The sequence below is a fragment of the Megalobrama amblycephala genome, linkage group LG12 (assembly GCF_018812025.1).
Source record: "Megalobrama amblycephala isolate DHTTF-2021 linkage group LG12, ASM1881202v1, whole genome shotgun sequence".
In the NCBI taxonomy this organism is placed as follows: domain Eukaryota; kingdom Metazoa; phylum Chordata; class Actinopteri; order Cypriniformes; family Xenocyprididae; genus Megalobrama; species Megalobrama amblycephala.
This window is the reverse complement of record NC_063055.1, coordinates 5,308,758-5,334,130: the sequence shown is the minus strand read 5'-3', so window position 1 is coordinate 5,334,130 and position 25,373 is coordinate 5,308,758. Positions and strand designations below refer to the sequence as shown.

The 25,373-nt window shown below is 36.2% G+C and overlaps 2 protein-coding genes and 1 long non-coding RNA gene across 7 annotated transcripts; all 3 read right to left on the bottom strand.

The window, feature by feature from the left end:
- Positions 1 to 375: 375 nt before the first annotated feature.
- Positions 376 to 15,313, bottom strand: LOC125279948. 3 transcript variants are annotated; one of them, XM_048210177.1, is made up of 6 exons: positions 2,520 to 2,754; positions 2,339 to 2,418; positions 2,095 to 2,158; positions 1,493 to 1,798; positions 1,093 to 1,215; positions 376 to 635 (listed from the first exon to the last, which is right to left on the bottom strand). In XM_048210177.1, exons 1-6 carry the CDS (start codon positions 2,566 to 2,568, stop codon positions 583 to 585), a joined length of 675 nt encoding a protein of 224 aa, XP_048066134.1. In that variant the 5' UTR covers positions 2,569 to 2,754; the 3' UTR covers positions 376 to 582. The 3 variants fall into 3 exon arrangements, 2 of the variants coding, with proteins under 2 accessions (XP_048066134.1, XP_048066135.1); XM_048210178.1 differs by lacking the exons at positions 2,095 to 2,158; positions 2,339 to 2,418; positions 2,520 to 2,754 and adding exons at positions 14,619 to 14,664; positions 14,776 to 14,804; positions 14,903 to 15,300 and having other exon boundaries at positions 378 to 635; XR_007187474.1 differs by lacking the exons at positions 376 to 635; positions 1,093 to 1,215; positions 1,493 to 1,798; ... (1 more) ...; positions 2,339 to 2,418; positions 2,520 to 2,754 and adding exons at positions 14,143 to 14,245; positions 14,619 to 15,313.
- Positions 8,876 to 13,024, bottom strand: LOC125279952. The gene is made up of 5 exons (XR_007187475.1): positions 11,612 to 13,024; positions 11,403 to 11,485; positions 10,581 to 10,673; positions 10,381 to 10,485; positions 8,876 to 10,283 (listed from the first exon to the last, which is right to left on the bottom strand). It is a non-coding gene; the product is annotated as an uncharacterized LOC125279952 (long non-coding RNA).
- A 112-nt stretch (positions 15,314 to 15,425) lies between the features above and the next one.
- Positions 15,426 to 24,699, bottom strand: LOC125279938 (protein SSUH2 homolog). Of its 3 annotated transcripts, XM_048210165.1 has the most exons (12): positions 24,144 to 24,698; positions 23,785 to 23,834; positions 23,271 to 23,346; positions 20,003 to 20,138; positions 19,789 to 19,849; positions 18,585 to 18,706; positions 17,727 to 17,789; positions 17,518 to 17,600; positions 16,719 to 16,811; positions 16,518 to 16,623; positions 16,316 to 16,423; positions 15,426 to 16,123 (listed from the first exon to the last, which is right to left on the bottom strand). In XM_048210165.1, the coding sequence occupies exons 2-12, from the start codon at positions 23,831 to 23,833 to the stop codon at positions 15,983 to 15,985; spliced, it is 1,038 nt and encodes a 345-aa protein (XP_048066122.1). In that variant the 5' UTR covers position 23,834; positions 24,144 to 24,698; the 3' UTR covers positions 15,426 to 15,982. The 3 variants fall into 3 exon arrangements, with proteins under 3 accessions (XP_048066122.1, XP_048066123.1, XP_048066121.1); XM_048210166.1 differs by having other exon boundaries at positions 20,003 to 20,135; positions 23,785 to 24,699; XM_048210164.1 differs by having other exon boundaries at positions 23,785 to 24,698.
- Positions 24,700 to 25,373: the final 674 nt, after the last annotated feature.

The following is a 25,373-nucleotide window of genomic DNA, read 5'->3' as shown; positions in this document are numbered from 1 at the left end:
AAATCTGAGCTCAGGAAGTGACCATTATCATTGTTTCCAGTGGCACTGCATTAACTTTGCAACCAAATTGTCTCCTTATTTACTCTTTATGTATATGTGCAGATAAGGTTTGGGTTTGTTGTAACCTTAGTAGTGTGTATGATGTGGACACACAAGAAAATGTATTTCAGTATTTCTGCAGGATTTTTTAAACTGTACTTCCTCTTTCTTTTGAGCTTTAGTTACAGACTGACATCTTGGCACTCTCCTTTAGAACATTCTGATATTATCTAGAAAAAAAACTCAGTGAAGTGTAGAGGATAGTAGAGGATTCAGATGAGTCTTCTATGGCAGTATTAAACCACAGTTACACACATTAATTGTAATTAACATATTTTATCAACAAATAAGGAATGTTACAGCATAAGCAATTAATCCTAATCAGAAAGTAAAATTTCATCATCGTAAAAAATGTGAAAGAAAATCTCAACAACTGGACATTTTAAATACAACTAAAATTGTATTTAAAATAATCATATAAATTCACATATTCAAGTCTGAGAGCAAGTCTGCTCTTCTCTCTTCAGAAAGTCTTCTGATTATTTACGCATCCATGTAGTCATTGTCTGAAACAGTTGTGGTGGAGTTGATGGAGTCTGTGTTAACAAAAGTACAAAGAGATCACTGGATTAATCTACTGAAGATAAAGATCAAATCTAATGCAGTATGTATAAATCAATATTTGTCTTTAAAAGCATTGCATGTCAGAATGCACCTCACACCAACAAGATTTTAATTTAGAAACACCTGAAGGAAACTATATTGAGCTCTGACTGTAGGCATAAATGCAGGATGCCATTATAGTCGTCAGCAAAAGATTGAGGAAGAGAAACTGTTCATTCACTGGCATCTTCAGCTCAGAAAACTAAAGCCTGCATGTTAGTCTTTGAGATTCTTGTAAGGAAATAATGAAATTAAACGCATAATAAAGCATACTCTCAGAACATTGTGTATGTATTTCAGTTTTAGACATTAATCTGACTGTGGTCATCAGACCTTTCATTATATTCATTGCTGCTATAAGTAAGTAAATGGTTACACTGTTACACACACCTTTAGCTTTGCTCCTGATGGTGGTCACGATCACTGCTGCAGTCATGATGATGAGAACAACAGCAATGAAGGAGGAAAAGCAGATGTAGAATAAAGATACTTTTTCCTTGTGATGATCCAAGACTGAAAGGACAGGCAAAAAGAAGTTTTGGTTTGTATGCATTGAAATATACAGTCTTATACAGACACATACAAAGAGCAGCTGTATTATTATTGTACATTTTAAAATAGCTAATTATACGATCACCCAGCACCAGATGAGGAAGAAAGAGAGGTAGAAGACAACAGATAAAAAAAAGTTTCAAAAAAGGAAAATGCAAACACATGGCAATATTGTATCATCTAGGCAGGCAGTGATATAACATCTAAACATCCTATAGCAGAGATGTGTTTGTTTTACCTGACTTATTGTAATTGTAGGTCTGGCTGTGCAAGTACTTGACTTCTCCATCAGAATGAATCTCATGCACACAGGTGAAGGAAGCAGGTGGACTCACAGTGACCAAAAACACACACATATCTGAAGTACTGCATTCTTCTATTTCCTTGGTGTAGTTCAGTTCACTCTCCACAGACAGCTCGAAAGACTGCATCTGCCAACTGTATCTCATTTCAAACATTGGGTCAAACATGCAGAGCACTATCACACTATCATGCTCTCCGTCCTCCATCTGTCGGTACACTGTGATGTTCGGCACTGTAACATCTAAAACATCAACATTAACATGCTGGTGAAATATGAACATGTTACAAATTTCTGCAGCTAAAATTGTGCCAACAATATTGTGCATCTTTAACAACTTTTAATGTTGTTGGCACTGGATATTTAATAGCTGCACACATTTTGATGCATTATGTATGTTAACTTAAACACCAGTCTAGCAAAAATAACTATAATAATACATAAAACATACTTGAATAATCAAGTACTGTGTGTCAAAAGGAAGCCAGATGATACAATGTTGTTGTTTTGAGAATGGAGAAAACAAAATTAGATCATACTTTCCACAGAGTATTGTTCTGGCTCCCACATGCCAGAAAAGTCCTTATAGCCAAAATCATACTCCTGTCCAACAAAGGCACATAAAAAGCTCATAAATAAAATGTTAAATTATTATTTTTATATACTACAGTAGATCTAAGCCAGGGCTGAGAGAAGACAGACAAACTATATTTATTTTTTTCGTGTATGTGTACACACACACACACACACACACACAAGCAAAAAATAAAATAAAATATCCACCCATCTGAATTCCTCAAATGTGATTTCTGAAGTTGGAACAGTCCTCTCTAGTATTTTGTCCTCTGCTTCCTGACATTTCTCTGGGTAAAAAAAATATAACAGATAATTTTTAATTTATGACTTATTCTCTGTACACATTGTGAAGTTAAATATAATACATGGGAGAAAACAGTGTACTTACGTAAAGCTAACATTACAACCAGGAAAAGGACATGAAAAAGGAGCTTCATCGTGCCTCAAACTATTGTGCTTTCTAACACAATGTGCACTCATTCAGTTTCACACTCAGTTTCACACTCACTCAGTTCTAGGAAGTTTTTGCGCTGTCCAAATACCCACACTTGCAGTCTTTGCACTTGATCACTTGTCTACTTACATGACACATTTCCTGTATTTGGCTCAAATAGGTAAGTGTGTGTAGAACTTTTGATTGCCCAATGGGACACATTTATAGTCTTGCAAAAAATGCAAGCATTTACAGAGCTTTATTATTATTATTATTATTATTATTTTCAGTACTTTGCATTTTAAAATACACTTCTAAATGTATGTTCAGTGGTCAGTATGTAACCAGGGACATGCACAGACATTTTGGGGGGCAGGGGCTCAAGTAGAAAAAATGGCACTTGTCATAATTATTTATTTAAAAAAATAATAAACCCTTAAATATATAAAGACAACTCTGTTTTTCTTACCAATTTAATTCCCTCACACTCACGGAATTGTTTTATTCTTGATTTCTACAAAATAATCAGTTCACACAGAGACCATGGTCTTCTTTAGTACTGGTCTCCTTTAGTATTCATAGGTTTATCACAAGAGCAGACAACAGCAAAGGATGCCACAGTGTGCATGTTTTCTACACTACTATTTTCAAGTAGCTATATATTTAGAATAAATGACTGCACCAAGGAGAGGGACATAGTTTCACTAATAATTTGTTTATTTTGCACAAATCAATAAATCGTTCTTTTGGTTATTGGAATACTTCTTTCATGTAGTGGACAATTTTAAGATTGTGGTCCATTTTTGCTGCCATGTCTTTTACTCTAATGGAAAGAAAACTTAACCCTAACCCGATGGTGTTAGTTTTAAGCCTACTACCATCCATCTGTTTGCATCTGTAGATTTCTTCTAAACCAAAACAAGCTAATCTGCATATTTAAACACATCAAAAGTTTTTCCCCCCCCTGAAATGTTATAAATTCATTATATATTATAACAAATGCCTGCAGAGGGCGCCAAAAGCCTGCTGATTTTTGTTGTTACACAGCACAGCACGATCAAATCCACGATTAAAGCCAACCACCATAATTAAAAAAATATATTATTAGTAAAATAATAATATTCGGTCACTTATTTTTTTATTTTTTTATTTATTTATTTATTTTTTGATAGAAATGCTAAAGCCAATTTTATTGATGTATTCTCCTGTGTAAGCATAGATTTAAAAATAGCATTATGTAATGATGTATTATGATTTTTAAATAGTTTTAATAAATCGTGCATCCTTAGAAAACTGTCTAATAATGCGGTTCATGGATGCTCCTCATCTGGTAGTATTGACAGCCCTACAGATATCTTTAACATGGTTCAAAACGCAATGCATAGCACATTAAAATAATTTATATTATAATATGACATAAATTATATGAGTATCAAATCAGGCAGATGCGTTGCTGGTGGTCAAACTATTAACGCGGCGTTAAACGTATAAATAATCTCACCCATTTCAATAGTTTAACAAATTTCACGTTTGTGAACATACATAGGCCACCTGAAAGAAATGCACGGGATGGATCCATCTAGGGCTTTTTTCCTTTTCGCTTCTCATCGCCAGACAGCAGTTGTATTTTCACAAGTTTTCAGCCAGCAGCAAACATGAGGTGGAGCGGGGCGCGCGCGCACGCATGCGGGAATGAATGTCGTGTCGCGGAGGGAGGGCGGCTGAACTCGACAAAGTCAACCTGATATACAGTATTTATTTATTTATTCATTCATTCATTCATTCATTCATTCATTCATTCATTCATTCATTCAGTAAATATATTTTTGACAGGGAAGCTGTGTGCAAACAGGAATATTTATTAAAAAAAAATAAAAAAAAGCACCCCAGAAAAAAAGGGCACTTTCTCTCGAGGAAGAAAAAGGGCAGGGGCTCAAGCCCCCTTTTATGTCTATGTGTGCACGTGCCTGTAACTAACAGAAGACAATTTTAAAATTGTTGTGCTTCCTCAAGTCATAAAAAAAGCATCTGCAAATGTTGTACAAAATACACATAGCCTACTCATCTTTGCATCAATAAAATGTGCAACACTATATTTTACTACCAAATTATATTTAATATATAATTAATTTAACTTACAGTCTAATGTTTTCCTTGACATCTCGCAATTTTGGGGCATGCGAGTTCCCGAACATAATGCATGATGGGATACGCTTAGCTTCGAATACTACTCTGAAGCGGTATTCAAGATAGTGTGGGTTTAGTGTGCATTAAGGGCACTGCACTTGGGCATTTTTAAGACATGGGACAGTCTTGCGCACTTACTTCCTGTCATATGCACGTGCTCTCAAGTGGCCAAGACCGCAAGTGTGGGTATTTGGACAAGGCATTTGCCTCGCTGCCTCACACCACAGTAGACACCTCTTTAGCCACCCAAGACCTTCACATCTTCTGTGATGCATCAGAGCAGTCCTACAGTGAGGTTGTCTAAAAGTGCACAGAAGATCACCAGCAGGTGAATGTTTCCTTTCTCATTGCGAGGTCCCGCGTTGCTCACAAAAAACAGCTAGCAATTGCACAACTTGAATTATGTGCTGCTCTCATAGGAGCTAAGCTATTCAGTCTCCTCCAGATAGAGCTCACGCTCACCCTCCATATCAGAAAGACTATTCTGTGGACTGACTCAACCATGGTACATTCCAAGCCCTTAGACTATGGGTGCTTCTCAATATCCCTCCTTGTTTCCTCGCTCCTCCGTCCTACATCCTATGATCCGGAAACCGATCAAGCTCAGCCATCTTGAAGGACATCTCAATTCTCTAACTACACCTTGAGGAGGCTTCCCGAGGAGTCATGAGCGAGGATACACAGGTGCACCCTTTGCGGAAGTCTTTCTCATCGAGAAACGTGACGCACTCATAAATTCTTCTCCCCCTTCATATCTGTCACAATAATTTAAATGCATGCTTTAATGTATGCAGTTTAAATAAACTTTACATCTCACATATTTCAATGGGGCATCTTGTTTTATTATTATTTATTATATATTTTTTAAATAACCAAACGTTATCAACATATGGGTAGATTCCTCGAGTGCTGCTGATGACACTTTGAAGTGACGCTAAAGGGAGCGAGGATATCATTACACTTGATTCAATTCCTCCGTCCTCGCGTCTTTTCCTTGTGTCCTTCCCTCGCATCCTGAAGGGGTGGAGCTAAGATGCGAGGAAAGGAAGCGAGGAAACGAGGATGCACAAATAAGAATTGAGAAGCACCCTATGTATCATCTGACATTGCTGATCCTGACCCTGTGACCCCTAACTTGCTGTTGATGGGGCGGCATGATGCTTCTCTTCCTCTGGTAACACTGTTGCTCTGATTCTTGATCCTCAACTTCCCCAATCTCAATGGTCAGTAAGTAAAGTCACCTCCCTCCATCCCAGCAAGGATGACTGTTGTAGGGTTGCTGATATCCAAGTCAAGGACAGGACATACACAAGGCCCGTTGCCCACTTTATCCCTCTCCCAGGCCAACCTGATACCCCCTGAGCTGTCAAATTTGGGGGTGGCTGTTGGGCTCCACCCACCCAGTCTCAAGCCAATCAGGCCTCTCACAGGCTTTACTAGCTGCACCTGCGCCCACAGCTTTCCCTTTTGTTGTTGCATGTGGCTGTACCGTGCAGAGGATTGAGTTTTACTCCTTTCATTGTTTTCTCCTTTGTGTGTAATTGACCATGTAAGTGCTTTTGTTTGATATTTAAAGATTATTTTGTATAACTTAAGTTTGACCTAAATGTGTTTATTTTCATGCTTGTTTTATTTGCAGAGTTTAATATTAAACCAGAAACCCACAATCATATTAGGCAGACAATAGGTTGTACAACAATACAAAATAACATAAAATGGTCATCTTAAATGAAAAATACAAAACATTTCTACAGAAAGAGTTTTCCAGCTAATATGACACATTTTCATTGTTACTGCGGCTGCAGCATTTATGGTCTCTGATATGTATTTATGTCTAATAGGGTTACAAAAAGGTCTCTTCAAAATAGCAGATAAAATTAGTAAAATTAATTAGTCAAAGTCTACTTGTAGTGGATGTGCAGGTTTGGGCCTCATCACCAACTTCAGTCATGACCTCATCTCCTTTAATGAATTACTCTACACAAATATATTGGAGTAAATGGTACATATACTTATTCAAAAATGCTCTCAAGTAGAGAGTAAAAGTTGCCAATAAAAAAAAAAAAACTTGAAACTTGAATACTCTAAAACTCCATATTTCTACAGTAGTTTTCACTTCTGAAACTTACTTTGCAAATGCTGAAGTATTAAAGAAGTATCATTTATATATATATATATTAAAAAAAATTGATAGTCATCTTTAATGTGTTCCCTTCTTAAAACACATTATTTATTTTTAATTTTTTCATTACATACAATTGTTTCACAAACTGTTCCTCAGAAATTTATAGTAAACTAGTATTAAAATGTCTTATAAATAGTGAGATGAGATATAACAATGTTACAAATATCTACAAGATAACCACCAACAGTTTTGAACTTCTGCCACTGGTTTCACAGACAAGGCTTAGGTCTAGTCTCAGACTAAACTGCATGTTTGAGCTGTTTTAACTGAAAGAAATTTGCTCTGACATATCTTAAATATTTCAATGCCATTATTTTGTCTCAAGATGAACACCAGCAATGTTTTTTTCTACAGCACGTTTATAAAAGAAACCAGGCCCTTGCATATAATAGCCATTTTGTACAGGTTTTCTTTTTGTGTCAGGTTTGAGATGATGAATGTTGGATGTACAGTCAGCGGTTATGATGTTTGGAATGAACATGTCGAGTCATGACAGACAGAACAGCAGCAGGTGGCGGGATAGTCATCAGCGTTCACTTTCATCTCATTTCCATACACATAGTAAACATAGGGCTTCTCTTTCCAAGTGTACTTCACCCTTGTTATGGTAATGAGCTCGATTATCTGCCTCTGGAACAAGGAAATATTGAATTACACCAGTTTACAAGACCAAATTTCTATTAAAATATAAATATTTTAGTGCATGTAAACATGATCAAGTCATAGACAGATTAATAATTACAAAGCAAAAGTTTAGCATTATTTTTTTTTTATATGGAAAATGTACAAATTATGCATTTATACTGTGAATAAAACACAACAGGTACCTGCTGTAATATGCGGGAGTTCTTGGTATATTTCACCTGATGGTCCCTTATTAAACGCTCAGGGGCCCGTTTCAGAAAGGAGGTTAAGTGAGAACTCTGAGTATGTTAACCCTGAAATGAGGGAAGCTCTGGGTTTTCTGTTTCAGAATGGGAGGTTTGTCAGACCTGAGAAAGCAGGTTAAGTCAAGCCCGTTTCTGAAAGAGAGGTAACTTCTACTCAGAGTCAGTTACCATGGTAACTTACTCTGTGAACCTAACCTGGTCGGGAGTAGGTTTTCTTCGGTAAACCCAGAGTTTCCTTCAGTCTCCTCCCCCTTTTTAAAGTGCAAGAGATGTTTAAATAGTTCATTCGTTCATTCACACTGCATACTGAGTATTTTTTGTCCTATTTCAAGTACAAATATCTAAAAAAAAAATAAATCAAGATGGATTTTGCATATAAGAAATAAGATATTTAGTCTTGTTTGCTGAGGGGATCTAAATTAAGTGCATTTTACTTAAAGCTGCTGTCCGCGATGTTTGGCCCTCTAGTGGTTAATAAACAGAACTGCACGCGTCTTGCGGAGGAACATTATAGCCGGAGCTACTTTTCTCCGTGTATGTCTATGGCGAGTCACGCAGTTACTGTGATACTCTGCGGCGAGTCCTACCAGTCTGGTCTGAAATAGTCCGAATATAAACACTTATTATAAGTGTACCATAATGATTCAGGATAAGACCAAAACACGGTTTGGAAAATGGATTCATGTTGCATATTCTCATTATATACTTTTTGTAAATTTTTAACACAAAAAAGTTGCGGACTGCAGCTTTAAATAAAATTATCAATATCTGCCAGTGTGGTAATAAAAATAATCTTAATGCAAACGGAAAACAAGAGTGTCTGAGTGTCTATTACTAAGTGCAAATTTACAGGCAGTAGCGTGCTGGGTGCGCAAAACTAACTTGTGACGCACGCGATTGACAGGGTTCAAGTCCGCCTTCTGCAGAGCTCGCTCTTCTCCCATCACATCAGAAAGGCATTTATTTTCAATAAAAATGAAGAAAATGTTCTAAAAGTGGAAGTAAATTGCCTAACGAGTGTTTAATAATGATAAAATAATTTACCCTCTGATATTATTGCATCCTGTTAATTTACAATACTGGAGGTGCAAATAGTATGCATCTGCCAGTATAAAAAATAAAATGAAAATGAATATTAGTTCAATTTATTATTATTTATTATTTCTTTTATTTGAACAGGGACGATGCACAATAAAACATTAACCCTGTATATAACAGGGAGAGATGCATTGCACCAGGTTTTAGCAACTTGCTATTTTCCACCCGTTGTCCCTGGGCAGGTAGATAAAACATAATTAAATGAACAGTTACTAAATTCACAGTTGTACAAAATATCAGTTACAAAGTTATGAATACACACATTTCTACATCATTAAAACAATTTACCACCCTCCCACAACCTTTTATAAATAAATATGCCTCCCATCACACACACACTCACACATACACTCACAAATGTCTACAAGTTTGCTGTGACAGCATCCAATGTTTTGTGTGACATGAGAATGTTTTAAAGTCCGTACATGTAATCAGCTCTGTTGGAAGTGAGTTCCATTGATTTATGGCAATAAAAGAAAAAGATGATTTACCAAAAGAAGTCCTGCGTTTAGGAATACAGCATTCTCCCCTGGTAACTGATCGGGTAGTTCTTGTTGTTTTTTCTGAGCAGAGTGTAACCATTTTTTTCAAAGGAGGAGCAGTAGCATTATGAATGATTGTAAACAATAGGCATACATTTGTGTGCATTATTAGTTTTTCAAAATTTAAAATACTATATTTGGTGAGTATCTGACAGTGGTGATACTGCTGTGTTTTTTTGTCGTGAATCTTAAGGGCACTTTTACCTAATGATTCAAGTGGTTTTAGGGCTGTTTTACATGCCTGAGACCAACTTGTCATGCAATAGAAAAAAATGTGGGAGAATCATTGCATTTAAATATGTATGTGATGCTTCAACAGTAAGTGAGTTTCTTATGTGTCTGTAGTTTATAAGATTAAATTTCAGTGTGTTACTCAGCTCTTTAACATGATTTTTAAAACTAAGAGTATTATCAAGGGTAACCCCTAAATATTTGAATTCATCCACATTTTTGATTTTTTGCCCTTTTAGTTCAATAACTTACCGTTCTGCCAGTTTTCACCTTTGATATTATAACAGTGATAAGAATTAAACTTGCATTGAGTTTAATGTATGTGGACATCATTTTGTCACGTGCTGTTGCCATGGTGAATCGTAATATCTGAGCTCCATTGATGATGGCTTTTCATAGTCGTGGTGCACGAGCTTAACTCAGAGTCAACCTACTCAGAGTCGACTGAACTAACTCAATTCAGCTGTTCTGAAACAGAAAACTCTGAGTTCAAGTTTTACCTCAGAGTTGGTTGAACCTCCTTATTGAAACGGGCACCAGATGCTTGAGCAACAGAAACATCAGGGAAACCCAGCACTGGATAGACCTACAGTACAGATACAACCATATGGACAAGTTTATCAACTTCAGCCTCTTTATTATTCTTTATTTTGTCTTTAGCTGTCTGCAAATCTGTTACTAACATAATCTGGGCATCTCTCAAGAGCTCCTTCCCTGAAACCTTCCCCAGCTTTTCTGATCTCAGACCGCTCGAATCTTGCCCTACGAAATCATCCCTCTCAGTGATCCTGAAATGGACCAAAAAGTAGCTTTCAGAATGAGAGAGTTCACTTTGACAGAGTGTACAGGGTTAGTAATACCAGTAAATATAATACGATATTACCATTTGACTTTGAGGTTGATGTAGACGAGAAGCTGTCCCTTTCCATCACAGGTGTCACACTTGTGGAAGCCGCTGCCGCTACATGAACTACATCTGAAAGGAGCCAGACAAACACTCAGGAAACACCAAACCATAGAAGCCCTCTACTGGATGCTCTTAGTACTGTTTAAAGACTGCAGTTTATGCAGGACATAATAGGCAGCTTGGAGTCTGAATCAAATGTGATGAGAGTAAAAGATGCAAAATAACACACAAATAAATAGACAACACTTTTATTCTATTGTGACACACAACAGCCATTCTGAGATGTGAACAAACATCAAGAGTTCTTATTCTTATAAATTGGCCAAAAAGACGAGACAAAATAAGTTAAGAGTGGAAAGAGAAGTTTAATTTCCACATTTTTACAGAGTATTCTTTTCTCTTTTTTTTTAAATAAAAAAAGACAAATTGATGTGTTGCTTTCTCAAAACTCTCTCTAATTTTCTCATGACATCACATATACTTTATTTTATGTTGTAGAATATTTTCAGCCCTTTACATGCTCTATTGTAATATTTCTGTTTGCATGCATTCTGCAAAATCGGAACATATTAATGCATGCACATTATTTTCCTGGAGATGCTAGCTCTATTGGCCATTCATTACTCTGTATTTTATACATTTTGGGCAGTAATTTAATCAGCTCAGGCCATGATGTTTCTTTTAATGTTTGTAAAACATAAGCTAAAGAAGTGGCTTGAGTATCTGTAATTTTATCAAAAGCTAAAAAAAAAAAATGTACAAAGAGTTACAACAGTACATGGAGAATGGCAGACTTACTTTTCACGTCCACTATAGTCACATTTATTGCAGGACTCGTTATCAGGACGTTGACGAGAACCGTTACACTCAGAGCACACTTTCTGCATAAAGACACAAATAAAAGAGTCTCTAGTTAGCCTATATGTCCCATAATATGACCTCCTATAACCATGTACTCCAAAAACAACTCCAAAACAGCCTGGTACGCCAGTCAAGATGTCACTTACGCTTCCAGTAGCAGTGCAAGAAGAACAAGGTTTTTTTCCCAATCCACCGCAGGGGTCACATTTCTAGGATACAAGAAGAAACTATTTTTTAATTTCCAGTAACTTTTCGGATATTACCTATCATGTAGTGTGTAATACAGCTGTTTGTAAATGTAAAAGGTCTGCAAAATTTTAAATATCAAAGGTCATGATAAATCAAGTTATTGTCTTTCAAACGAAAGAATCGATTCTGAACTGCCTGAAATGAGTTGTCAGTAATTCCAGTCTTACTTCCTGCATGAACCACGTAGGTTTGTAACAAATTTGCCAGGTTTTCATTGGCTGCCCGAGAACCATGTAAAATTTGACCCGTCTGAAGAATTTTTTGTCTATTAAGTACAAAATTAGTGCGTGACAATAGAGCACTTTAATTACATTACATGTAGCTTTCTGATTGCCTTGGCCTGGTAGACTTGCAGAAGGACCTTGGGTGACTTGGATGGGTTACCCTGCCAAGCGGCAGTGCTTTGTGAAACACAATTGAATTGTGAATGTAAAAGGTCTGCAAAGTTTCAAAGATCATGATAAATTAAGTTATTGTAAGACATTTATTTGAGGAAGATGAGCAGCCGTTCCATTCAATACAACCCTTCCCTTCCAGCTGCTGCAACTACATCAACTACATCTGAAAGATGCCAGACAGAAACTCAAAACTTTATGACTAATATGACTTTATGACAATTATGTATAAGAAACCATCATTGTGAAAAAAGCCCTCCTGAGTACAATACAGTTTAACACACGATAAAATTAAATTTAATTAAATACTGCCCTCTACCGGATGAAGTCATAATTACTCAAAACAGCATCAGGGACAGGGTTCTGCTGCCACATAATATGTGTGTTTTTCATAATATGTGTCATATTATGAAATGAACATTAACAAACAAGAAGCATATAAAAAGTTTTACTGAATGACTAATTGTCAGATGATTCATCCGTTTTTACCTCTTCAGGAATCCCGGAATCTCTTGTAAGTATTTTAAAAGTGTTAACAGCTTTATTCACAGAGTTAGTCTGTGTACTGTAGAAATTATTGTTACTTTAATTGTTAGAAAATAGTCATGTAGATTATCACATATAATTTTCGAAAGAAGTGAAACAACCTATTGCACAAATTCTTCTATGGCAGTATTAAACCACAGCTACTAATTGTAATTAACATATTTTATCTACATACAAATAAGGATTGTTACAGCATAAACAGTTCATCCTAATCAGAAAGTAAAATTTCATCATCGTGAAAAATGTGAAAGAAAATCTCAACAACTGGACATTTTAAATACAACTAAAATTGTATTTAAAATAATCATATAAATTCACATATTCAAGTCTGAGAGCAAGTCTGCTCTTCTCTCTTCAGAAAGTCTTCTGATTATTTACGCATCCATGTAGTCATTGTCTGAAACAGTTGTGGTGGAGTTGATGGAGTCTGTGTTAACAAAAGTACAAAGAGATCACTGGATTAATCTACTGAAGATAAAGATCAAATCTAATGCAGTATGTATAAATCAATATTTGTCTTTAAAAGCATTGCATGTCAGAATGCACCTCACACCAACAAGATTTTAATTTAGAAACACCTGAAGGAAACTATATTGAGCTCTGACTGTAGGCATAAATGCAGGATGCCATTATAGTCGTCAGCAAAAGATTGAGGAAGAGAAACTGTTCATTCACTGGCATCTTCAGCTCAGAAAACTAAAGCCTGCATGTTAGTCTTTGAGATTCTTGTAAGGAAATAATGAAATTAAACGCATAATAAAGCATACTCTCAGAACATTGTGTATGTATTTCAGTTTTAGACATTAATCTGACTGCGGTCATCAGACCTTTCATTATATTCATTGCTGCTATAAGTAAGTAAATGGTTACACTGTTACACACACCTTTAGCTTTGCTCCTGATGGTGGTCACGATCACTGCTGCAGTCATGATGACGAGAACAACAGCAATGAAGGAGGAAAAGCAGATGTAGAATAAAGATACTTTTTCCTTGTGATGATCCAAGACTGAAAGGACAGGCAAAAAGAAGTTTTGGTTTGTATGCATTGAAATATACAGTCGTATACAGACACATACAAAGAGCAGCTGTATTATTATTGTACATTTTAAAATAGCTAATTATACGATCACCCAGCACCAGATGAGGAAGAAAGAGAGGTAGAAGACAACAGATAAAAAAAAGTTTCAAAAAAGGAAAATGCAAACACATGGCAATATTGTATCATCTAGGCAGGCAGTGATATAACATCTAAACATCCTATAGCTGAGATGTGTTTGTTTTACCTGACTTATTGTAATTGTAGGTCTGGCTGTGCAAGTACTTGACTTCTCCATCAGAATGAATCTCATGCACACAGGTGAAGGAAGCAGGTGGACTCACAGTGACCAAAAACACACACATATCTGAAGTACTGCATTCTTCTATTTCCTTGGTGTAGTTCAGTTCACTCTCCACAGACAGCTCGAAAGACTGCATCTGCCAACTGTATCTCATTTCAAACATTGGGTCAAACATGCAGAGCACCATCACACTATCATGCTCTCCGTCCTCCATCTGTCGGTACACTGTGATGTTCGGCACTGTAACATCTGAAACATCAACATTCTGGTGAAATATGAACATGTTACAAATTTCTGTAGCTAAAATTGTTTCAACAGTATTGTGCATCTTTAACAACTTGTAATGTGCTGGCACTGGATATTTAAATAATAGCTGCACACATTTAGATACATTATGTTATAATGCCATTGTTTTGAGGAAAGTAATGAATGTTGCTTAAAATGAATTCTAGTGTTTTAGTTTACTAAAATACATAATAAAAACAATTAGCCAGAATCATTTTGACTTAAAACATGCCAGTTGTGAGATTACGGCTTTTTAAGTTGTATTTCAAGGACCTTTAATAAGTTTGAGAATGGAGAAAAGCAGAAAAATAGGAGAAAATTTAGAAAATTATCATACTTTCCCCAGAGTAATGTTCCAGGTCCAACACATCATCGTATAAGTCCTGTCCAACAAAGCCACATAAAAAGCTCATGAATAAAATGTAAATTTATTTTCTATAAGTCTAAACCAGGGCAATCTCTTTATATAATAATGGATTAAACTGATTGAAAACCTCTAGAATCCATGCATCCTGACATTTCTCTGTATAAAACAAATAACAATAGTTTATTTTTTTAATATATTATTGAATTACCTGTACACATTGTGAAGTGTAAAACAGTAGAAAACAATATACTTACGAGAAGCTAACATTACAGACAGCAAAAGGACCTGAAAAAGGAGCTTCATCGTGCCTCAAACTATTGTGCTTTCTAACACACTGTGCACTAACTCAGTTTCACTCTTCAGTTCTCCTTCACATTTCCTGTGTTAATTTTAGTCCTTTTCCCTTGCATAATGTGGCACATGTTTTATTAATTTACTTACATTTAAATAAAGTCTCATTGATTCAGACTCGCATCAATGAATTATCTTTCATAAACATTTTGGTTGCCAATGTTTCATAAACATTTTCCCAGTCATAAACTCCAAATTACTATAGATGTTTTTTCACTTCTGAGAATTAGACTTTGCAAATGCTGGTGTCAAAGTATCATATTATAAAAAAAAAAAAAAAAAAATTATTTTATATATATATATATATATATATATATATATATATATATATATATATATATATATATATATTTATATTTATATTTATATTTATATTTATATTTATATTTATATTATATATATATATATATATATATATATATATATATATATATATATTTTTTTTTTTTTTTTTTTTTTTTTTTTTTTTTTTTTTTGTTCCCTTCTCAATCAGTGTGTTCCATTCTCAAAACTCACACATTATTTAGACTTTGAATTTTTACAATTTGCTGCAGGCAAAATTTCAGAACTGTTTCTCAGAAAAATTATAGCAAACTAGCATTAAAATGTTTTATGAATAGTGAGATGACATATTAAAATGTTACAAATATCTGCAAGATAACCACCAACAGTTTTGAACTTCTGTCCCGGTTTCATAAAGCTTAAACCTAGTCCCAGATTAAAATGCATGTTTGAGCTGTTTTAACTGAAAGCAACTTGCTCTGACATATCTTTAAAAAAGTCAATGCCATTGTTTTGTCTCAAGATGAACACCAGTAATGTTTTTTCTAAGGCACGTTTATAAAAGCTACTCAAATGTCTGTGAAACCAGGCCCTTGTGTATAATAGACATTTTGTACAGGTTTTCTTTTTGTGTCAGGTTTGAGATGATGAATGTTGGATGTACAGTCAGCGGTTATGATGTTTGGAATGAACATGTCGAGTCACATGACAGAACAGCAGCAGGTGGCGGGATAGTCATCAGCGTTCACTTTCATCTCATTTCCATACACATAGTAAACATAGGGCATCTCTTTCCAAGTGTACTTCACCCTTGTTATGTTAATGAGCTCGATTATCTGCCTCTGGAACAAGGAAATATTGAATTACACCAGTTTACATGACAAAATTTCCATTAAAATATTTAAATATTCTAGTGCATGTAAACATGACCAAGTCACTGTCATAGACAGACTAAGAACTACATAGCAAAAGTTTAGCATTATAATTTTATATGGAAAATGTACAAATTACTGTGAATAAAACACAACAGGTACCTGTTGTAATATGCGGGAGTTCTTGGTATATTTCACCTGATGGTCTCTTATTAAACGCTCAGATGCTTGAGCAACAGAAACATCAGGGAAACCCAGCACTGGATAGACCTACAGTACACATACAACCATATAAACAAGTTTATCAACTTCAACCTCTATTATTCATTATAAAATCTTTAACTCTCTGCAAATCTGTTCCTACGTTAATCTGGGCGTCTCTGAAGAGCTCCTTCCCTGAAACCTTCCCCAGGTTTTCTGATCTCAGACCGCTCGAATCTTGCCCTACGAAATCATCCCTCTCAGTGATCCTGAAATGGACCAAAAAGTAGCTTTCAGAATGAGACAGTTCACTTTGACAGAGTGTACAGGGTTAGTATTACCAGTAAATATAATATGATATTACCATTTGACTTTGAGGTTGATGTAGACGAGAAGCTGTCCCTTTCCATCACAGGTGTCACACTTGTGGAAGCCGCTGCCGCTACATGAACTACATCTGAAAGGAGCCAGACAAACACTCAGGAAACACCAAACCACAGAAGCCCTCTACTGGATGCTCTTAGTACTGTTTAAAGACTGCAGTTTATGCAGGACATAATAGGCAGCTTGGAGTCTGAATCAAATGTGATGAGAGTAAAAGATGCAAAATAACACACAAATAAATAGTCAACACTTTTATTCTATCGTGTCACGCAACAGCCATTCTGAGATGTGAACAAACATCAAGAGTTCTTTTGATTCTTATGAACTGGTCAAAAAGACAAGACAAAATAAGTTAAGAGTGGAAAGAGAAGTTTCATTTCTACATTTTTAGAGTATTCATTTTTTTAATTAAAAAAAAAAAAAGACAAATTGAAAACTCTCTCTAATTTTCTCATGACATCACATATACTTTATTTTATGTTGTAGAATATTTTCAGCCCTTTACATGCTCTACAGCTATTGTAATATTTCTGTTTGCATGCATTCTGCAAAGTTGGAACATATTAATGCATGCACATTATTTTCCTGGAGATGCTAGCTCTATTGGCCATTCATTATTCTGTATTTTATACATTTTGGGCAGTAATTTAATCAGCTCAGGCCATGATGTTTCTTTTAATGTTTGTAAAACAAGCTAAAAAATTGGCTTGTGTATCTTTCATTTTCAAGCTAAAAATGTACAAAGAGTTACAACAGTACGTGGAGAATGGCAGACTTACTTTTCACGTCCACTATAGTCACATTTATTGCAGGACTCGTTATCAGGACGTTGACGAGAACCGTTACACTCAGAGCACACTTTCTGCATAAAGACACAAATAAAAGAGTCTCTAGTTAGCCTATATGTCCCATAATATGACCTCCTATAACCATGTACTCCAAAAACAACTCCAAAACAGCCTGGTAAGCCAGTCAAGATGTCACTTACGCTTCCGGTTCCAGTGCAAGAAGAACAGGGTTTTTTTCCCAATCCACCGCAGGGGTCACATTTCTAGGATACAAGAAGAAACTATTTTTTATTTTCCAGTAACTTTTCGGATATTACCTATCATGTAGTGTGTAATATAGCTGTTTGTAAATGTAAAAGGTCTGCAAAGTTTTAAAGATCAAAGATCGTGATAAATCAAGTTATTGTCTTTCAAACGAAAGAATCGATTCTGAACTGCCTGAAATGAGTCATCAGTAATTCCAGTCTTACTTCCTGCATGAACCTATGTAGGTTTGTAACAAATTTGCTAGGTTTTCATTGGCTGCCTGAGAACCATGTAAAATTTGACCCACCCTCAATCCTTGATGAGTTTGGGTCGTGTTGTTGACATGTCAAGAAGACTCTTTTTTCTGCGCTAAGAAAGCAAATTCTCTTTGCATGCACTTCTAAAGGAAGTAAAACTTGGGTAAAACTGACTCCATCTTCACTGTTCATATCACTGTATCAAGGGCTGAGGAGCCTCCGCAGATAAAATTCAGATATGGAAGTAATGGAAGTTTTGTTTCTGATGCGTTCTGCAAGTGATAGACCAATCACAACAGACTGGGCCATCTGGCCAATCAGAGCAGAGCAGGCTCTCAGAAAGGAGGGGTTCAGAGAGACTGAATCCTTGTTTGAACCGTTTGACACTAAGTAAAGAGGTGATGCTGCATTGTATATTATGAATACAGTGAAGTGAAAATGAAGTGCTACCAAAGCTCCATAGATGATGTTTCATACAGAAATGTTCTGATATAGTAGTTGCTGCACTTTCTGTTGTTTGTATTGGCCCTTCTTATGGATCTTGAGTGATCAAACCTTAATTGAGGAAGTGTAGGGCACTCTAATATTCTCCTTGTGCTCAGTAAAGTAGGACGGAGGTTGAGCTGCAATCTCCCACAGTCCAGGAGCACGCTGAATCCCGGCATCGACACGCTGCCCTGAGAAAGAGTTTAGACAATGATTTAGTTTATATAGTGTGCTGAGTGTTTTTAGCTCATTACTAGGGTGTTATTGGGTGGTTGCTTAAATGCCCAAGTCAAAAATGCCCATCTTAGAGTCTCTATCTCTAAAGTCTCTTTGGAAATTGGTGCAAAATGTCTGTAGTAAAAATGGACCCACAGACAAAAGTGTGTTTGGGAATGCAATTGTGGCACGTCCTGATTTTGCAGAGTTAGACGCGTTCCTGGGTCAACATATTTTGGTGATCTTGGAGCAACATTCCTGTCCAAAAATTGGATCATAACCATATCCCTATCCCTAAACCTAACCCTGCCCATTAACTTCTCCCTGAAATCAAATCAGAGGGAAATGATAGGTGAATAACACTGATGTAGAAGCACCAAACTCTGGTTATAAGCATAAACTTTACATAAACTGTAAACTTGTCCCTCAAATCTGATTGGAACGTTGAACATCAAATCAGGTTCTGGGAGGTTATTATACCAAATCATTTTAATGACAGACATTGGCTCAGGCATTTCAGAATGATCAAACAAACATTTGAGATGCTGTGTGATGAGATTGGATAACTGGACTAAACTGGGAACCAATCACATCCTCTGTTGAGGGAAAGACACATGAGTTTTTTTGTTGTGCACCAAGGGATTTATTTAGTAAATGTGTTTCCAACTTTGTTTATGTGCATGACTCAACTTTTTTTTTTTTACCCATTTTTAGAATTTATGCACCATCCATCATTGTTTTGATGATAACCCAAATTTCACTTACAAATAGGTTGATGGAAACATAGTTTATGATATTCTGTCTCTATATAGTCCCTCCTATGTAAATCAAAGGGATTTTTCTTTTGCTGATTTTTTTTTCCTCCTGATTTTTTTTCTCCTCAATAAGCTGCACAATTTTAGATTTCAATCATATCTGTATATCACAAAAAGCACAGGATAGTTTAATACATAGAGGTCTGTTTAAATCTCTAATCCCAAGTATTATCAATAGTGATGGTGATGCTTGCCTAAATAATCAAGCACCACTAATGATAGACTCGATTGACTTTTGGTACCTGTGTAAGGCTCCTGACACAATTTAGTAGATCTGTACTCTGTGAATGTCTCCAAACGATACTGAGAACAGAAGTAGAACAAAAAGACATGAATATTGCTAACCACACTCAGCTCTATAAAGCCAAAACAACATCAGATTTATGCATGTCTACTGATACACAGAATGATAGTATCACTAAGCTCAAAATGGAAATGATTTATCATAGATCTCACCCTGTATGTGTTAAAGGACTCCATGTTGGTTATAACTCCATCTCTGACGGGAGCAGAACTATAGCAGCACTTGCTGGAGACGTAATCTTCAAAAGCTGCACGCGCTCTTCCTTCTGAGATGGAAGGAATGTTGCTGCTAAAAAGAAATTATTAATAGACATGCATGTTGAATTACATGATTTATGAACATGCAACAGGAGTCAGTTTGAGAAATGAAGACATCTGAAGCACAGAGACCTCCGGTTATGATTAGTCTCTTTAATTTATAAAAAGTACTTTCATTCATTTTCAGTATTTAACTGCACTGGCACTTTCTGATGAGAACAAAATTTTAACTGAATCTAGCTGGATAATGACAATATTGTCTTATGTAGAGCTGCTTATAGCTGAAATAAACTTGCTTCATAATTAATGAATTTTGCACCATTAGGGCCGGTTCACACAGAACACTAGCCTGGGTGCCAGCCCGAACCCCGCCCACAACATTTTTTGGACGGGAAGTTCGGTCTGGACTCGATCCATTGTGGAGTAATTAAGGTGCGTTCACGCGGCCTCGTAATTCCTGTAGTTACGAGATTCTAGCTTGTAAAATGCGTTCACGTCCTCGTAGAGATCGTAATTACAGCTTGTAAGCTGGGAGTTTTCTGAAAGCTCCCACATGTACCACGTGGCCGCTGTACCACCTGACCGCTGTAGATTCATTTAGGCGTTGATAGTGATGCCATGGAAACGCTTAATTCCCAGTCAAAGGACGTGAACAGCTCCGAATATAACGTCACGTGTTGCCATTTCAAGATACCGGTAAATACGAGGTGACGTGAAGGCAGCTTTATGCTCGGCTCCCAGAAGGCCGAGCCAATCAAATTGCCAGGGCGGGCTTTAATCGATGATGGACAGGCTATCTGCGGTTACGTAACCACCTACGTCATCAAAGAGCGCTTGGGGAGTTTGATTGACAAGCGATCTAACCAATCAGAACGCCGCATCCGCCATTTTGTCCAACAAAGCAGTCAGGAGTTAGAAGATTAACATCGGTGGAGTTAAACTTGAAAAATTGTGCATATTGACGTCTTTCCGCGTTTGAAACAACATTCATTCTCATGTTCATTCATGTTTATTTGATGCTATAAATGGACTAGTAAGAAGAGATGATCGGTTAACGAGCCTCTTGAGCTGAGGCGCTACAGCAATCTGTCACGATCATGGTCACAACACATTAAAGAACCACAAAACGGTTTTTATTGTTTGAATTTTTTTTATTAACTACACAGTTTGAAAGCTGGGACTTTGTTTAATATCATAAGTAACCTGCTCTGTCTCGTCTGTCGATGTGTTGTCAGTTTCTTCTTTGCTCCGCGATGTATTTTCCACTCTGTGTGGCGTGACAGCGCCACGGCTTGTCGGACAAAGCAACAGTAACTAAGGGGGGCGAGACTTTGCGAAAGGTCAATTAGTTTACAACAATGATGGCTGTTGAAGAACTGAGATGTGTAACGTTAGATTCCGCCATCGCGTCCGTTATAGAAGATATCGACAGCGCATTAATTTTAAAAGAGGAACAGAGGACCGCCATCAAGGCATTTGTCGATGGGAAAGATGTCTTTGCCGTCCTTCCTACGGGATTCGGCAAAAGTTTGATTTATCAGCTGGCCCCGATGGTCGCTAAGAAGAGTTCTGTTGACAACTATGCGTCGCTCAACATACGTCACTTACTCTGTAGCTCTGATTGGTTGTAGGTCTATCCAATTGAGGTCTTTCCTGGATCGGTTGAAATACGCCCCCATAATCAAAGCCCAATGGAGCAGTATCAGACTCATATTCTGACTAGAATTGAGTATGACCACGTCAGGCTAACAGAACACGGTTTTGATATTAAAATTGCGAGACGTGGGTCAGTGGAAGGAAAAAAGCGAAAGGTCTAGAGACACGTTTTTTTTAAAGTTGAACCACTTTTAACTTGAGCACCGCATTTTTAGAATGCAGTGTCATGTGCAAGACGTTGCAAAAAATGTGAGCACAAGGGTTAAAGACATCCGTCTAGCGCATTTACATTGAGAAACAATGGAAAAGTAGCACAGTGGAACGTAAAAACGCATTCTGTGTGAATAATAATGTTATTTTCCTGTTTATTAAAGGGTTAGTTCATCCAAAAATGAAAATTCTGTCATTTATTACTCACCCTCATGTCGTTCCAAACCCATAAGACCTTCTTTCATCTTCGGAACACAAATTAAGATACTTCAGTTGAAATCCGATGGCTCAGTGAGGCCTGCATAGCCAGCAATGACATTTCCTCTCTCAAGATCCATTAATGTACTAAAAACATATTTAAAATCAGTTCATGTGAGTACAGTGGCTCAATATTAATATTATAAAGCAACGAGAATTTTTTTGGTGCGCCAAAAAAACAAAATAACGACTTATATAGTGATGGCCGATTTCAAAACACTGCTTCAGGAAGCTTCGGAGCACAAATGAATCAGTGTATCAAATCATTTGGATCGCGTGTCAAACCGCCAAACTGCTGAAATCACGTGACTTTGGCGCTCCGAACAGCAGATTCGATACACTGATTCATTGTGCTCCAAAGCTTCCTGAAGCAGTGTTTTGAATTCGGCCATTCGTTATTTTGTTTTTTTTGGCACACCAAAAATATTCTCATCACTTTATAATATTAATATTGAACCACTGTACTCACATGAACTGATTTAAATATGTTTTTAGTACCTTTATGGATCATGAGAGAGGAAATGTCATTGCTCCCTATATAGGCCTCACTGAGCCATCGGATTTCAACTAAAATATCTTAATTTGTGTTCCGAAGATTAACGAAGGTCTTACGGGTGTGGAACGGCATGAGGGTAAGTAATAAATGACAGGGTGAACTAACCCTTTAATGTGAAGCAGCATTGAAACAATTTAGCATCTTGCGTCTTTTGTAGCATTGCACACTGTTTTCTGCAGAACTACTTTATAGATTAAATGAACTAATTTAATAATTGATGATCTTTACAACGGAACCGAATTGAACTGACTTAAGATGAACAATGATAATATTTTCCTTTAGAGCTTCTGTTCAGCCAAAATAAACTGTTTGCAACTGCTTCATTGAATCAATTTCCTGTTATCGCTGTAAAGCTGCTTTTAAACAATCTGAATTGTATAAAGCGATATATAGATAAAGCTGACTTGATTTGACAATCTGTAGTGTCTTAAAGCACTACTTGACTTAACTTATAGGCCTACAGAGAAAAAAAAAAAAACATACTGCCATTCTGGATGGCTGGAGGGTTGCTCAGGCACAGGCATCGGCACAGAGGGCATTGGAGGTGGAAGATACGCACCTGTTACAAGAGGAACACATCAGAGACGTTCACAAGAGACCAGTGTTTAGCAACACATTCAACATCCAAATTCTGTTATTTTATGCCAAAATCTAAGCTATACCACTGCAACCATGAAAGTCAGCACATCATCTGTTTAGCAAATGCTCCTTTTTCCCATTTCACCTTACAAACATGATTAGATAAAAAAAAAAAAAAAAAAACACTAAAGGTTGTATCTACATGGATTCATAGCAAATGAGACCCCACAATTCATATTTTTCTAATAATAAATAATTTAATAAAAGAACATAGACGCTATCTTTCAAAAGTTTGGGGTCAGTGAGATTTTCTGTTCTTTGGAACTTTCTGTTCACTAAAGAATCACAGTTTCCACGAAAATATGAAGCAGTTTAAAGTAAAAAATTAAAGCAATTAATATTGTTTTTTGCTTCTTACCACCTCCGCCGACCGCAATTCCCTCATATCCCGGGATGCTGTCAAACATGCTTGCAAGAAATAGATTACAACAAAATAGGACAACTTGCTTAACCTCATGAATTATGTATTGCAACTGAATTTCAGCTAATCAAAAGCAAACATTGGTCGAGTTTAATTTGAAAGTTCTCTCATTAAATCAGATCTGCAACAGCTGAAAAAAGCACATTCAGAAATAGGATATTTTTTGCATATGCTAAATATAGCTTAAAATAATTGTTTATATAGCTATTTATTTACATTATTCATTTCATTCTATCATTCATTTATAAATTATTAGCCAAATATGCTTTTTTTAACAGAAATAATCAAAGACTTACCTTCTTCTCAGAGCTTCTGTTCAAATCAGAGTATGATGACGATTATATAGCTGTACAGAAGCACATGTTCTGACGCTTATGGGTTATGATTGGAGAAAGATGTTTTGTAGTCTAAAGGTTAAAGAAGTTGAAAACACAAAACACAAAGCCCGCCTCCATATGACCACTGTTTCCTTCAGTTTAATAAAAACTATAAAAGAAGTCAAATGGAAAAACTGATCACCATAGTGGTAACTTCATACAAAATAATGAAGTAAAATGATAAACAACTATTTACAGTTGATTTGCAGATTTTTAATGTAATCTGATTTAACCAAACTTTTTGCTGATCCATGCAACTAGTGCAAGTAGTGATAAATAAAGTGAAACATCTGAATAAATGGTGCATAAATGTTGAAAGGAAATATGCTGTTATGATACAATCTGATCTGAAACAATATGATACAATGAATAACCTTTAATTATATGTCTGTTAGCTTTGTTCACCCTCATGTCGTTCTACACCATTAAGACATTCGTTCATCTTTAGAACACAAATTAAGATATTTTTGATGAAATCTGATGGCTCAGTAAGGCCTCTATTGACAGCAATATAATTAGCCCAGAAAGCTTCTAAAGACATATTTAAAACAGTTCATGTGACTACAGTGGTTCAACCTTAATGTTATGAAGCGACGAGAATATTTAGCTTTTTTGGCACACAATACATAGCGACTTTATTCAACGATATGTAGTGATGGGTGATTTCAAAACATTGCTTCATGAAGCTTCAAAGCTTTCCAAATCTTTTGTTTCCGAGCACGTATCAAACTGACAAAATCACCCCCCCCCAGGGGTGAACCATTGAAATTTCAAAACACTTATGACGTAATGAAGCCTCGTTTACAGAAATTACATGACTTTGGCCGATGATACATACTCTGAACCACCGATTCAAAACAAAAGCTTCGAAGCTTCATGAAGCAGTGTTTTGAAATCGCCCATCACTAGATATTGTTGTATAAAGTCATTATTTCGTTTTTTTGGCGCACAAAAAGTATTCTTGTCACTTCATAACATTAAGGATGAACCACTGTAGTCACATGACCTGTTTTATAGATGTCTTTAGTAGCTTTCTGTGCATCCGAAAGTGTTAATTAACTTGCAGTCAATAGAGGCCTCACTGAGCCATCGGATTTTATCAAAAATATCTTAATTTGTGTTCTGAAGATGAATGAATGTCTTATGGGT